This window comes from Mchenga conophoros, linkage group LG4, assembly GCF_057382185.1.
Source record: "Mchenga conophoros isolate Kocher_MC1m ecotype Shallow Benthic linkage group LG4, M_conophoros_male_GT1.1, whole genome shotgun sequence".
NCBI classification, from domain to species: domain Eukaryota; kingdom Metazoa; phylum Chordata; class Actinopteri; order Cichliformes; family Cichlidae; genus Mchenga; species Mchenga conophoros.
In genome coordinates this window covers 13,936,911-13,952,862 of record NC_140529.1, presented here as the reverse complement: position 1 = coordinate 13,952,862, position 15,952 = coordinate 13,936,911, and the positions used below count along the sequence as shown (strand labels likewise).

Sequence of the window (15,952 nt, the reverse complement as noted above, 5' to 3'; positions counted from 1 at the left end):
TTCATCATTTTGTTATCGGGTGCTGGGTGTGGATAGAAAGTTGCGTTATGTTCAATGGCCAAGCACGGAGAACGACAAAGGCGTGACTGCGCATGCGCTGAGCGGAGTCGCTGCTGTTGATACAGAGAACTGCTGCTGCTGATGTGGGTGAAATAACGGCGTTAGTAGTCCATTAGCATTGGATTGGAAATGGCAAGCTAATACCAGTTATTTTCTCAGTTTACACCTCAGCGTCGTGTTTTATTTAAAGCTTTCTAAAACCGTGTTATACGTCTTTGGTTTGTCTCTACTGGAAGAAGTAACTGCTAAGTTTGTGTTAGGCTAGAAAAGGGCTCGCTAACACTGGTTAGCAGCTGAGGTCGGCGTCATTAAAGCTCAGCTGTCGACTCTTCCCGCAGAAGAAGCCAGTTTCCGGAATTGAAAGAAAGATGCAGTGATTACATACGTGGCTTTCCCTCGTTTGAATGCAATAGCTTGGCTCGGTAACTTTTTATACTCCCGAAAGGCTCGAGATTGGATTCGAGACGATGAGCTAAGTTGATGCCTGGATTCAAATCGGCGCACATCAAACAACTGCAGAGGAGGTAAGCAAAGCGGCAGCACGGAGTCATGAGCGCCGATCAGCGGCTGTAATTTTCCGCTTTTATTGTGTCTTTCCTAACACTCATAACGGAATGGCTCAAACACCTTGTCATAAATCAGCATTTGTGTGCTAACTGTTATCCCGCCTGAATTTTTCACCTGTCTGATATTGCATGTATAGCACTGCTGTGTGCACTAATACGAAGGGTTGAAAGCTGGGAAGCTTGACTTCTCGTCCTTTGTGTATTTTCTTTAATCTGCTCTTAACACTATAAAAATGACTTGTAACCACTGCTGAATCCTGTTGTGTTCACTTCATCTGGCTGAACACAGCCTCGGTGCCCTGGTGTGTTACAGTATGTTTCAGACAGCTTTCCTGGCCTGAAGTCTTAATTCTTGTCACAAAGACTGCCAATTCGATTGATGTCGAAGTACAATGCATGTTTTGAAATCTTTCCCCGGGTGCAGTCAGCAGGACTGATGATCTGTCTTGTCTGTGGCCCACTGGGAACCAGCGAGGTGTAAGTGCAAGGTGCTGATCATCTCCATTGCGTATGCACAGCAGTGAGCACAGACTTTAATACGGATAATATGCAGATCATTTGTATGTTTATTTTAACATGGCATGTTTTAACTGATTTACATACTATAAATAAAGTCATTTTCTAACTGTTTACTTACCAGAACATGGCAAAACCAAACATAACATTATCATTTTGGACATAGAAATTCAGCTGTTAAATCAACGTGATCCTGATCACACTGAAACCTCTTTAATTACTCAAATAATAATATTTACTAGTACAACTAAAATCAATAATAATGCTAATAACAATATTCTACTTGTGTCTTTGTGGTGGTATTAAAAACAAGCAAAGCATTTAGACTGAATTGTCTGTAGGGTTCTAAATTTATTTCTGGGTTTGTTTGTTTTTTGTTTGTTTGTTTTGTTTTCAACTAAAACATATTCTGGTGTGTGTGTGTGTGTGTGTGTGTGTGTGTGAGAGAGAGAGAGAGAGAGAGAGAAAGCGACACACTGGCTCATTCCCAGTTGCTGCATTGCCACAAGCTGATTTAGGCTTTGGCAAAGTGGCATGAGTCATCCATGACAACACTGTGCAATCACCCTATATTTAGCTGGTGTTTCAGGAGGCTTTGAAAGTCATTGTGAAATTAGTTTTCACTGAAAACTATTAGATTATTGCCTTCCTGAAAATCTGTGCCAAGACATTGACGTAGGTGGAGAGATGACGTTGCAGGGAGATGTAATTTGATGATTGGGGGCGGGGGAGTGTAGCAGAGCATCTGTCTCGATGTGTGTGTGATGTTGTGAGTGCCGGTTTGGCCGGTCGCCTGTCTAGTTTTCACTTGTCCTCATCAGTCCTGTGTAATTATGAGATGAATGCCACTTCTGCAGCTCATAATTATGTCATTATGAGCTGCAGAAGTGGTGTACTCAGGCAGCTGTGTGGAGTTTGTGTGCTCCCCCTGTGCCTAAATTGGTTATAGGTGTGAATGAGAGCATGGATGTGTCTGGCCATGTGATGGGCCTGTTCAGGATGCACAGCCTGGATACCCTCCAGCCCCCAAGATTCTGAGGCTGTTCCATTAGCTTTGTGGAATAGAAACTTCAGAACACCTTTATCCATTTTCCTAATGTACATTTGCGTGCAGTTGTTTCCTTTAATTTCTACTGCTTTCAGCTTTCACCAACCACATGCAGCCACAGGCATGATCGTGTTAGTTCTGCGTTTTTTGACTAATTTGTGCAAAGGTGTTTCACTACTCTCATGAGATATGTTTGTGCATAGTGCTATTTCTAGCTGCACTCCACTTCATTCTGCCCAGAGCAGAGCACTGGGAGCAAGAAGAGGAGAAACTGGGTCACCAGATCTTACGGATCTGTCACTGTGTGATTTAGGGATTTTTCAGCCCTCTGCTCCATGTCTTGATGTGTGTGTTTTTTGCCCGTTTTCACCAGTGCCTCCTCACCCGCCTACCTTGTGCTTCCTCTTTTCACTCCTTCCATTTGATCTGGCTTCATACGTCTGCCAGCCGTGCAGTGTCATTTGCACTTTTTTGTGCACTGTCCTACTTTGCTCTGCTCTTTATCTTTTGCTGTTTTCTCGTTCCAGCTTCGGCAGATATTGGCATGAGATTTAGGTCGTTGGCCGCACGAGCCCACTGAGATGCATTTACACATCAAGAGTGTTTTATTCAGGCTTTACAAACTGGAACATGTTCTGTTGATCGATGCATGCTATTAAAAATGTCGAGGGTAAATTAAGTGTGATACAAGAAGCATATTTGTTGATGAAGTGTCCTTTCTTCATTCAGATGAGTCAGCTTTGGTGGCGAGTCAAGCGGCTGTCAGAGAGGTTGGAGAATGACTCTCCTAGCGGCCTCACCCTGGGGTCCCCAGCCACTACAGCCCCACAAGGATCCAACACATCATGGGTGCCTAAAACCCCAGTGGTAACACCAGATGAGCCAATTTTCCTCATGACCTCCACTGCCCAAACTATATCAGGGTTTTTTGTTTGGACAGCTCTTCTGATCACATGCCACCAGGTAAGCAGAGTGGTTAAATGGTCAGCGGGTTTAAATGAAATGTTCCACTAACAGCTACCTGTGAGAGGGTAAACTGTGATCTAAGAGGTTAAATAATAATAGTTACAGGGTTTTGAGAGTTCTTTCTACAGTCCAAGGGTATTTGGGAACCTGTTGACTATGTGGTGGTTTCACTAAAGGAATAACCAGGTTATGCTTTTTATTTGGTCAAAATATGTCACTAGGCAAAACTCAAATGCACTCTTTGCTAACATGTTGTTAATGGTTTCATTCAATGTGGTTACATCTGTTTTCCCGTCTTTGCCCATAGCACTTACCCGAAACATTGATCTCAATGTCAGTGTTTTGGGTAAGTGACTCAAAACCCAAATTTGAATCATGATCATGATTGTTTGATTTTATTTAGACTTAATTAAAGGTTGGTTGACTCTTTATGTGGATGTTCACACACCAAGCACATGTAGTGTTATGTGCTTCATATGAGGAAATATTCTTCTTCCAAATATTATGGGATTTTCTGTCTGCAAATTTGTTTTGTTTTTGATGTGAAGGTGATAAATAACATCCCATTCCCATGAATTGGCTACACTGTGTTCGTGAAGAAGTTAAATAAGTACTTATTCTCATCTACAATCTGCTTTCTAAAGGCTCCTACACATGGTGAGATTTCAGCAACATTACAGGTTCATTGCAAGCCAAATTGTGCCACGTGGATCTAATTTGTTGTTGTTTGGAAAACAAGTTTGATGCATCTAGGCTGTATACTGACAATTCCTGCTGAAATGTGGACTGACACAGACAGCTAAACCTACTCTGCTGTTTGTTACCATGCCCAGTTGTGTTAGCTGCAGGAGACATCATATGAAAAAAGCTCCCATTGCCACAGCTCAGAAATATTTACTTCTTTATGGCTTTAATTCCACTGACTTGCGGGGAGCAGGGAGACAGTCATCCTAAATTGCTGACATTGAGTTTTGTCCTAGTCTAGTGTCTTTAGTCACCGAGCCACATTTAAATCTTTAAAGCAGCCTTTAGGAGCCAGGTTTAAGATGGCTGCAAGCATTAAACATTAGAAACAAGTAAAACGAATACATGTCTTTGTGTTTTATTTGGGGCTGGCAGTAGTACGATTACATAAGTGCAGTGAAAAAGAGATGGGCAAAACAACATGCTATAAATTTTCCTTGCAGGCTGTAAAAACTTGGAATATTCTAGTTTGTGGCAACCTTGAGCGCGAACACACGAGAGTGCCAAGTTTGATTGACTGAATTTAATCCGGCCCTCTTAAATTTATCCAGCTTGGGACAATTTACGATGGCTGTATGGCAAGACCTCAGCAGTACTAAAAGCCTGTGGAGTGCTGTGTGCGAGCCCTGCAGAGAACTGCAATTCATGGAATAAGAGCAGTTTACCTTGTCAGGTTTCTTTGTTTGTCAGCCCTCATGTTACACTGAAGCATTCAGGTAACATCCCTTTTATGTAAGGGGGATCTATTGTACCTCGAGGCATAGTTGAATGATTTCTCTTCCATTGTTTGCCGATGCTCTTCACACACTCGGTTAAAGAATAGCCTTGTGTCGCTCTGGCAACAGGTGCTCCTGGCTTGAGTATAACACCGTACAGGAGCAGGAGATGTGTGTGCTGAAAGTAGGGTCACCTAACAACGATTGCCTGTGAGTGCACTGTCTGGCCTGGTGTGTTGTCCCCCCCTCCCCTTTCAATGTTTGTTATTTTACCAGAGGTGTGTCTGTTTACAGGCCAGGAAAGGTGATAGGTGTGGACATTGTGTAAGTGGAAAAGAGCCACAGGGCGCAGACAGAGGTGCTGGTGACAGCAGCCCACCCTGTCCTTCCTGCCATCTGCTTCTCTGAAAAGGAGTGATAAAAGCTCAGTATCAGTTACCCCCATCAAGCACACACTCACAACACACACCCTGCAAACTCACTCTATTCCAGTATCAGACTCTGGCAAGTGTATACTGACTGCACACATGCAGGTTTCATGAGGTAGCCATTACTTTGGGCCACCCTGATTACCTAGCACATTTTGAACTGTGGTTTTGCAGTGAGAAAACTGATCCATGTTGATCTCATGTTGTGCTTTTAGTTGTTTTTTGTTTCTTTGTTGTTGTTTTTTAATGTGACAACTACTAACCCATTTTTTTTCAGTTACAATTTTTGGCTTCAATTATTATAAAAACAAGAAAATCAAGATAAAACAATTATTGGGTCACATTTCATTTTTGCATTGACGCTTTTATTTGGTCAGTACCAGCACGCCCTTTTCCATGACACTGATAGCTTTTGTCTCACTCTATGTGCAGGCCCCAAACACGCTCCCTGCCAGACTTTACCATGTTTTAGTTTAGGTCCTATTTTTTTTTAAACTAAACTTTAAATAAAGTTTAGGAAATTTAATCATTATATAGGCAAGTTTAAATACAGTATGTTTGCATTTTAAAAATTAGAAATATTACGTGGTACATTAGGTTGTTGGTGGAAACCTGATACCATTTTCCTTCTTTGTTTATGCAGCCCATACATAGCATGTCAACAGGGTTTTTCATTATCTCTGTTTTTATACGTGTAGATGCTCTCATGAGCAGGTTTAAATTTACTGACCATTTTGTTCGGTACACGTTGCTAATACCTGGTTGGACCTGCTTTTGCCGTCAGAATTGCCTGAATTCTTCATGGCATTGATTTTTAGCAGAGATTTTGGTCAACATTGACATGACATCACACAATTGGTGCAGATTTGTCAGCTCCACATCCATGATGTGAATTTTACATTTCACCACATCCCAAAGGAGCTCTATTTGATTGAAATCTGGTGACTGTGGAGACCATTTCAGTACGGTGATCTTATCATGTTCACGAAACCATTTTGAGATGATTTGAGCTTTGCAACGTGGTGCGTTATCCTGCTGGAAGCAGTCATTAAAAGATCGATATACTGTAGGCTTTCACCTTTAAATGATGCGCAGTTGGTGGTCCAAAGTATGTCAAGAAAATAACCCTGAATACCTTTACACCACCACCACCAGCCTTAAACTTTGATACAAGGCAGGATAGGTCCATCCATGTTGTGTGGACCTACTATCTGAATGTTGCATCAGATCAAGCATTGTTTTTCCAATTTGCTCTAGCTCATCAAGGTCGACCGTATTGTGCCTTGGCTGTAACAAGTAGTTATTTGAGTTACTGTTGTGTTCCAATCAGCTGAAAGTAACCTGATCATTCTTCTCGGTCTTCTCTGACATTAACAGGGCATTTTCACAGGATGTTTTCTCTTTTTCAGACCATTCTCTGTAAACCCTACAGATGGTTGTGTGGGAAAATCCCAATAGATCAGCACTTTGTGAAATACTCAGCCCATCTGGCCTTAACAACCATGCTAAGTTTAAAGTCACATAATTTACATTTCTTCTTCGTTCTCATGCTCAATTCGAACTTCAGCAACTACCTAACTTCAGTAACTAATCAAATGGGTGGTGAGTGTAGATACACCTTTGCCAGTGCTGCACAATATTTACTTGCTCGTTTAATTTTGTCTTTAAGTTATGGAGGCTTTTTCCAGCATATGGAGCTCCTTGTTAGATGATGGTGTCTTTTATAGGAGCAGTTTAATCTTAGATTTCTAAATAAATGACTTTATATGTTTAGATGAACTTATGTTTCTCTAACCTCTTTTTCTTTTTCAGATCTACATGCACCTACGTTACTACAGCTCTCCAAACGAGCAGCGGCACATAGTTAGGATCCTCTTCATAGTTCCCATCTATGCCTTTGACTCCTGGCTCAGCCTGCTTTTCTTCACCAACGAGGAGTATTACGTGTACTTCGACACAGTCCGAGACTGCTATGAAGGTGAGTGGACAAAGTAACAGAGTCAAATTAAATACACTAGCCTATTATGTTGCACGCAGGAATATACGCTGCCACATGTGCCATCACAGTATGGTCAGCATTTAACACAACAATGAGAGTAAGTGTGAGGGTGTAAGAATTTATGTGCTGTGCCCACTAACAGAGGGCCTTTACAGTGTGTTCATTTACAAAGGTTGCCATCTTTGTTCTCATGTCTCCATGGCCTGTTGGGATTGCAGGGAGGGGGGACAGGTATCCTAGCAACTGAGTGGAAAAAGAGCAAATGCTTGAGAAGGCATCTCACTTCTAAGCAGATAAATCATGATGTATCCCACCATTATTCAAAGTGCTTTTTGGTATTTTCTGTCATTTATAGTATATTGTTGGTAACTAGTAGTGGATGCTTATAATAAACATAAACAGAGTTTTAGGTTAGGATGTCGGTGTACGTGCACGTAACCCCAGTGAGACAGAAGCTCAGATTTCAAACTGCTCTAAGGACTCCATGTCAGTTTTTTTGTACCCTTTATGATGATGACATTGTGATCTAGGCACAAAAGCCCAACCCACCCACTGTTCAAACCTTAGGTTTACGTGGAGAAGCCATTCAAAAGAATATTAGCTTCTTCGTATGTTCTTGTTTCAGAGTTAAAACATACTGTATCTGTAATTATGCAGTACTGAAAAACCCAGGACCCAATTGTCGTCCATGTGCTGCAATCACAGGCTTACTTTTAAGCTCAGCAGCTTTCAACTGTAAAGAAAGCTGAGGCAGCAGGGAGCCTGAGTCTGTGGATTACCCTTAGATTAGCCGACAAACACCTGGGCCAGCAGGAAAACTGCGATCACTGTGCAGCCCAGTCAGTTTTTTTAAATTGCGTGTTACTCCTCAGCAAAATAGAAAGTAAACCACTGACCACCGCACAGAATACAGTGGGGCAAAAAAGTATTTAGTCAGCCACCGATTGTGCAAGTTCCCCCACTTAAAATGATGACAGAGGTCAGTAATTTGCACCAGAGGTACACTTCAACTGTGAGAGACAGAATGTGAAAAAAAAAATCCATGAATCCACATGGTAGGATTTGTAAAGAATTTATTCGTAAATTAGGGTGGAAAATAAGTATTTGGTCACCTCAAACAAGGAGAATCTCTGGCTCTCACAGACCTGTAACGTCTTCTGTAAGAAGCTTTTCTGTCCCCCACTCGTTACCTGTATGAATGGCACCTGTTTGAACTCATCATCTGTATAAAAGACACCTGTCCACAGCCTCAAACAGTCAGACTCCAAACTCCGCCATGGCCAAGACCAAAGAGCTTTCGAAGGACACCAGGAAAAGTATTGTAGACCTGCACCAGACTGGGAAGAGTGAATCTACAATAGGCAAGCAGCTTGGTGTGAAAAAATCAACTGTGGGAGCAATCATCAGAAAATGGAAGACATACAAGACCACTGATAATCTCCCTCGATCTGGGGCTCCACGCAAGATCTCATCCCGTGGGGTCAAAATGATCATGAGAACGGTGAGCAAAGATCCCAGAACCACACGGGGGGACCTGGTGAATGACCTGCAGAGAGCTGGGACCAAAGTAACAAAGGTCACCATCAGTAACACACTACAACGGCAGGGAATCAAATCCCGCAGTGCCAGACGTGTTCCGCTGCTGAAGCCAGTGCATGTCCAGGCCCGTCTGAAGTTTGCCAGAGAGCACATGGATGATACAGCAGAGGATTGGGAGAATGTCATGTGGTCAGATGAAACCAAAGTAGAACTTTTTGGTATAAACTCAACTCGTCGTGTTTGGAGGAAGACAAATACTGAGTTGCATCCCAAGAACACCATACCTACTGTGAAGCATGGGGGTGGAAACATCATGCTATGGGGCTGTTTTTCTGCCAAGGGGACAGGACGACTGATCCGTGTTAAGGACAGAGTGAATGGGGCCATGTATCGTGAGATTTTGAGCCAAAACCTCCTTCCATCAGTGAGAACTTTGAAGATGAAACGAGGCTGGGTCTTCCAACATGACAATGATCCAAAACACACCGCCCGGGCAACAAAGGAGTGGCTCCGTAAGAAGCATTTGAAAGTCCTGGAGTGGCCTAGCCAGTCTTCAGACCTCAACCCCATAGAAAATCTGTGGCGGGAGTTGAAAGTCCGTGTTGCTCGGCGACAGCCCCAAAACATCACTGCTCTCGAGAAGATCTGCATGGAGGAATGGGCCAAAATACCAGCTACTGTGTGTGCAAACCTGGTAAAGACCTATAGTAAACGTTTGACCTCTGTTATTGCCAACAAAGGTTATGTTACAAAGTATTGAGTTGTATTTTTGTTATTGACCAAATACTTATTTTCCACCCTGATTTACGAATAAATTCTTTACAAATCCTACCATGTGGATTCATGGATTTTTTTTTCACATTCTGTCTCTCACAGTTGAAGTGTACCTCTGGTGCAAATTACTGACCTCTGTCATCATTTTAGGTGGGGGAACTTGCACAATCGGTGGCTGACTAAATACTTTTTTGCCCCACTGTATGATGCAACTGCCCTATATGCTTTGTTGAGATTTTTCTAAAAATATTTAGATTTTTAAAGAATAATGGATATTAAATCCAGGAGAATGTTTTTACATTTTTGATATCAGATAATGATGAATTACACAATGGTCTACATATATAACTGTAAATTGTTTTTTTGTTTTTTTTTTTAATTTCTGGCAAAAAAATGTTCTCTCTCAGTCAGATGGGCAGTAACGCGTTACTGTAACCCAATTACTTTTTTCAAGTAACGAATAAAGTAAGGGATTACTATTGCAAAAACGGTAATTAGATTACCGTTACTTTCACGTAGGAACACTGCGTTACTAAAACCGTGATTTTTTTTTTTTTTTTTTTTTTTTTGCGAGAATGTCTCATGACAGTGACGTAAGCAAGTGCGACGTTTGTGACAACAGTTGCGTGCAGATCAACAATGGATCATATATCGAGTGCAGGAGAGAGTATGAGCGTGCAGAGTTTAAAGCGTGGAAGTACTGACCTTTGAGTTTGATTCCATAAAAAGTGACAAAAACATTAGCGTCCGTTGTGCGTGGGAAGAAAACTTCTTTTTACAGCGAAAAAAACCCTTAAACTTCCGAGCAAGCATTGAGTGCGCAACGACGTAATGGGAAACTCACAGAGAAACTCGCGGATTCTTCAACTGACCGCGGCTCACCTGCACCAGGGTAAACCTCCGCCTACCCCACTCCTGCTTTACAGGTGAAAATAGAGCAACAGGACCACTAGTCTTTGACTCTATTTATTGTCTGTTGTGTTTTACTTGCATCTATTTGAAAGAGTGAATGTAAACACAAAAAAAAAAAAAAAAAAAGATATATATATATATATATATATATATATATATATATATATATATATATATATATATATATATATATATATATATATATATATATATATATATCTTTTTTTTTTTTAATGTGCTGGAATGTGCAGAAAATAGGTTTAAATATTAAACAAATTTCTTCCAGTCAGAGAATGTTGCATATAATTAAATTTTTGCTTGATGCATAAAGTTAAAAGATTAAAACTAATAAAACAAGTTTTAAAAAGAGACTTTTCCATTTGATTACATTCTGTATGATGGATTATGTAGAAAAAGTAGAATTGGGCTGAAAGATCTATCACTTTATCACCTATTCAGGTTGTAAATCGTGTTTTTAAAAAGTAACTAAGTAATTAATTACTTTTGGAAATAAGTAATCAGTAAAGTAACGGGATTACTTTTTTGGGGAAGTAATCAGTAATTAGGTATTACTTGACCAACACTGCTCTCAGTAAGCGTTTACTGTCACAAGCTTTTACTGTTGCAGGGTGTTTTTTGCTGCATAGAAGAATTACTGTGCCTGGATGCACAGTCAAAGGCTCGTTCTGTGTTTGCTAGTCATTCATAAGACTACTGATAAGTTTCACTTCCTGTCTAGAAATGGCAGTCTCAGCAGTTCTGAAATAGAGTCAGCAAAATCTAACTGTTACTATTAGAGTTACACAGAGTTATTAAAGCATAGTAATTCCTTTACTAGTGTGATAGATGGACTGATTCTTATATCTCACTAAATGAGCACTCAGAGTGCTTTACAACTTGCCTCGTTCACCCATTCACACAAGTACTTTTTTCTATGTCTTTCCTGTGTAAGTGTTTTCTACCTAACATTCACACACAATCATACTCTGCTGGATAACAAATTGGGGTTAGTAGTATGTTGCCCGTGCAGACTGGAGCAGCAACCACCAACCTTCTGATTAGTAGGTGAGCTACTCTACTGCCTGAGCTCTACCACTGTGTGTTGATCACATTGTATATCTGTCATTTCAGTGTATTTTTTTAGCTTGTTTGCTTAGTTTTTGGAGTTCTAAATCCTGCAAGATTATGAAGGTTGCGGTTTCTCTTCCTGTCATATCACTGATATGCAGTTCCTTAGTTTGATGACGCAGTTTCTCATTTGTGCTTTCTGATGCAGCTTAACTCCAGTTAAAAAAAAAATAAAAAAAAATTAAAATCTGGCAATTGTTTTCCAGATGCAGAGAGCCACTTTGGAAAACTGTAACCTTTTCTCTGTGTCATCCTCTCCAGCTTTTGTCATCTACAACTTCCTGAGTTTGTGTTACGAGTATCTGGGAGGAGAGAGCGCCATAATGGCTGAAATCAGAGGGAAACCCATCGAGTAAGTCTGATTCCTTTTCATAGTATAATTGCCCATATAATTGGTTACTTCAGTTGTTTCATGTTAAGTAAGTGTGTGTGTGTGTGTGTGTGTGTGTGTGTGTGTGTGTGTGTGTGTGTGTGTGTGTGTGTGTGTGTGTGTGTGTGTGTGTGTGTGTGTGTGTATTTTTTAACCTGTATGTCACTTTAGGTCAAGCTGTATGTATGGGACATGCTGTCTGTGGGGCAGGACCTACTCCATTGGCTTCCTCAGGTTTTGCAAACAGGTATGAGTGTTTTAGTTTGGGTGGAGGTTTAGGTTGTACTGACTCTGTTTGAGTGTTGTGGTGTCCACTGTGACAGACAAGTATTAATACATGTTTTCTCCATTTACTAAAAGTGTAACGTGTTCGTAAGCATACCCAAAATATCTACTTGCAAATATTTTAAGCTTGAATGACTGTAGGTATCACACATCACCAACTGTTATGTCTTTCACTTCTGTGCAGGCAACTCTCCAGTTCTGCGTGGTAAAACCACTGATGGCAGTGATCACTGTCATCCTTCAGGCCTTTGGGAAATACAGAGATGGAGACTTCAAGTATGTTTCCACAGCACTGTCAACCAGAGCATCAGCATCTTAGTGTTTAGCTTTAGTTGAAATGACTGTTTGATTTTGCATTTATATAATCTTTTTTTTTTCTGTCTCCTCCAGTGTGGCTAGTGGCTACTTGTATATCACAATTATCTACAACATCTCTGTGAGTCTGTCCCTCTACGCTCTCTTCCTCTTCTACTTTGCCACACGTGAGCTGCTCGTCCCGTATAACCCAGTGCTCAAGTTCTTCATGGTCAAGTCAGTCATCTTTCTCTCCTTCTGGCAGGGTAAGTGTGTGTGTATTAACTTTATACATCCTCTCTTAATTCACCTTGGAAGTAGCTTGTTATACACAACTGGAAACCTAGCAAAGGTGACCAATGTAAACTCAGACTTGAAGAGTTGCGAGTTGGAACAAGGAAGACTGCTCATTCTAGTCACTATACTGTAGATACTGTAGAAACAGTCCCAGTGAGAGGTGATCTCTTCAGTCCCCGGCTCCCTAGCCTAGGCTGTATATAACAGATGGATATAGCCACTGGTTCTCTTACATTTTGAAGCCTTGATTCTTGCATCATTGCTGTTGCCGCTGTGCTTTTGCCAGAATGGACAATTTTGGATGATGTGGTGGAGTGCAAATTTTTCATCTAACCCTACCAAGCTTGGTTAGACTCCATGAAGGGTTCATACCAACACAGATACCTGCTATTTTGTGCTAAAAACAACCCACCAAAACTGGAGCACAGAATTCTTTGATGGGTTGTTTGAAGAATTAATCACAGAGGAAACTACAATATATGTCATATAAGGAACTGCAACCTCAAACATAGTGACTTTAATTAATGGAAAAGAACCCCAGTAGACAGCTGCTCATTTTGTCTCTCAGTATTCACTAATCGGTGTGGCTCTGGCGCTAACATTGAAAGAGTTTTTACTGTTTAAAGCAACCTGTCTGTTAGCTTTACAGACCAAAAAGGTTTTTTGTGCCAGGTCCAAATATGTTTATTTTAGTGCCAGTTTTGGGCATTTCCATGCACAGATTCAAATGTTGCTGAACTCTCATGGAGTAATACATCAGTGTTTTGATTTATGTTTTCATATCTTATCTTTGTATATTTCAGGGATGTTGCTGGCCATCCTGGAGAAGTGTGGCGCTATCCCCCAGATCAACTCTGCTGATTTCTCTGTGGGGGAAGGAACAGTTGCTGCTGGCTACCAAAACTTCATCATCTGCATTGAGATGTTCTTTGCTGCTATTGCTTTGCGCCATGCTTTTACTTACAAGGTCTACATGGACAAAAGGCTGGATTCATATGGTAAGCGGCATGTTTATGTGTGTGCGTTGATGTCTGGTTGTGGTAGAGAGTGAAATGTTCAAAGAGCAACTAACAGTATTATAGTATTGTTATTATGTGATTAACAGAGGGTTCTTGATGAAGTCTTTCAAAGCTAATCTGACCTCACTCTTTGTGTCCCTTCCTCTTTACTTTGATTCCTATCTTCAACAATCTGTTTATTTTTGAGTTGTTCTCTTTTCATCTGCCCTCTTTTCTATTCTTTTATTTTCATCTTGACCTTCTTGTGTTTCTTATCTCTTTCTCTCCTTTTCCTCCTCCTTCACTCTGCGGCACTCAAGGCTCATTTCCTATCTATGGACAGTACGGTACGTCTGATGTTAGCTATGTTTTGTCTGTATGTGACTCAGTTGTTTATGTTAAAATGGAATTTGATGTCTTTTTTTTCTCCTTGATTGTGGTTTAAAAAAATATTGCATTTCCATCGCTTGTGTTATGTGTTTCAGTTCAGTGTTTCATTTTCAGCATTGTATAGAAAATACAGATATTTATGTTTCCATTAGATTTTGAAATGATGGATATTTCGCTGTGTTGTTTTGTGTTCTCTCATTTATTTTGCAGTCAGCTAATTCCACCTTCCCACTTTGTTCAGTCTGTGGTCCTACCCTTGTCGTAAACCCTTGCCTTGATAATAAATATGCCAGATGGAGGGATAATATTTATCTTAATATATTTTATATTCTTTGCAACAATGCTTAGGTTTATTTGGACAATCCAGCTGGCAGTTGGGATGGAAACTTAGTTTCTTTCCTTTTTCGCTCATGTATTGCTTCCATTCAGTGTCTCTTTTTAATATTTACCACCTTCCCATCACACCTCCAGGTCGCTGTGCCCCAATGAAGAGCATTTCCAGCAGCCTGAAGGAGACGATGAATCCAGGAGACATGGTCCAGGACGCCATCCACAACTTCTCCCCAGCTTATCAGCAGTACACCCAGCAGTCTACGTTAGAGCGAAGTGGAGGGCCACCGCTCTCCCGCAGCCACAGTAACATCAGCACCCGCGGGGACAATGAAAAGACCCTTCTACTCAGCTCTGATGATGAGTTCTGAGACTCAAACACACACTCAGAGGCTAACCCTTACTCCTGTAGCCCTTCTCAAGTTTTTAGCAGCCACGGAAGAATCGGATCTTTTTTCCCCGACCTCAACATGGAAGTTCAGGCTGTGGTTCTGGTTATTTCACATTTAGATAACAGTGAAAGATCAGATTCATGTCACATGGTTGCCAGATTGCTGAAACCGAGGCAGGGCAGAGTTCTTTCTAAGGAAAAAGGAAATGTTTGCTACAGCACGGAAATGAGGAGCGTGAAAAGAATGTAGATGTTACAAATAAAGTGAGGGAGGAGTGAGGTTGATTCTTTAACTGTCCAAGCTATTATTTGTGTTGTTTTAGTTGTGATTTTAGGCCATCGCTGAAAAGAAATGCATTTTTTGTATTCACCCGTGGAAAATGGATTCGTACAGATAACCGTGCCTGCATTATACCATCTTAATCCTGCACTAATGACACTATGGCATTAAAAAAGTTAGATATGAGCTGGAGAAAATAAGTGCCATTTTCTTCTGAGACACGTGGCCTCTTTATTCTTTACTCTTTACACTGATTCATAATCAATATCAATATTCCTCCTCACCTCTCTGCTAGCGCTCTCGCTCTTTGTAATTATATATTGCCAAATAGCACCCTTTGCTCCAAATAACAAGACACTGTCTTAAAGTTTAGGTTTGTTGTTTTTTTCAAGTGACCTTTGAATTGCAGGGGTTATTTTTAATATATGACTTCAATGACAAATAAATATTTTATCTAAATGTTGTTTGAGCTCGAAGGTGTATGTTATTGTTATCCTAGAAATTTTATGAGTTTACTGTGGATGTCATCATTATGTAATGTAATGGCATTCCAGCTGTTGGCCAGACTCTATATTGTTTGCGGAGAAGCACGGTAACAGCTGTAGGAGAGATTTTTAGCGTAGGCAGGAGGACTGACGGAAGGACAACGCCCACACAGATTACAGATTACTGATGGAGCAGCACTTTCCTGCATAGTCGGCCCAGCTGTGATGCGCCCTGGATTGTGATCTCATAATTAATGGCATTACGTGCTGCACAGATCGGCCCTGCCTCTGCTGGTGTCATTTGTAATGGCATCACTACGACAGCAGCGGCAAATAAGTCACGTTGTTAGCCGCTACAGATAGAGAATGCGAAGATATGCTGGTGAAAACAAGGCTTTAAATCAGATTGAAATCACATTTGTACTTGAATATATTG

General features: G+C 40.8%; 1 protein-coding gene across 2 annotated transcripts; it reads left to right on the top strand.

The window, feature by feature from the left end:
• Positions 1–96: 96 nt before the first annotated feature.
• LOC146575692 (transmembrane protein 184B-like) lies at positions 97–15,494 on the top strand. Of its 2 annotated transcripts, XM_085270514.1 has the most exons (10): positions 97–584; positions 2,920–3,153; positions 6,857–7,022; positions 11,658–11,748; positions 11,938–12,013; positions 12,236–12,327; positions 12,442–12,611; positions 13,446–13,640; positions 13,961–13,987; positions 14,502–15,494. In XM_085270514.1, exons 2-10 carry the CDS (start codon positions 2,920–2,922, stop codon positions 14,729–14,731), a joined length of 1,281 nt encoding a protein of 426 aa, XP_085126640.1. In that variant the 5' UTR covers positions 97–584; the 3' UTR covers positions 14,732–15,494. The 2 variants fall into 2 exon arrangements, with proteins under 2 accessions (XP_085126640.1, XP_085126641.1); XM_085270515.1 differs by lacking the exon at positions 13,961–13,987 and having other exon boundaries at positions 98–584.
• The last annotated feature ends 458 nt before the right edge of the window (positions 15,495–15,952 follow it).

Coding starts and splice junctions, on each gene's coding strand:
- LOC146575692 (XM_085270514.1), top strand. CDS start 2,920: ATGAGTCAGCTTTGGTGGCGAGTCAAGCGGCTGTCAGAGAGGTTGGAG. Junction 12,014..12,235: donor TCCTCAGGTTTTGCAAACAG/GTATGAGTGTTT, acceptor ACTTCTGTGCAG/GCAACTCTCCAGTTCTGCGT. Junction 13,988..14,501: donor TCCTATCTATGGACAGTACG/GTACGTCTGATG, acceptor TCACACCTCCAG/GTCGCTGTGCCCCAATGAAG.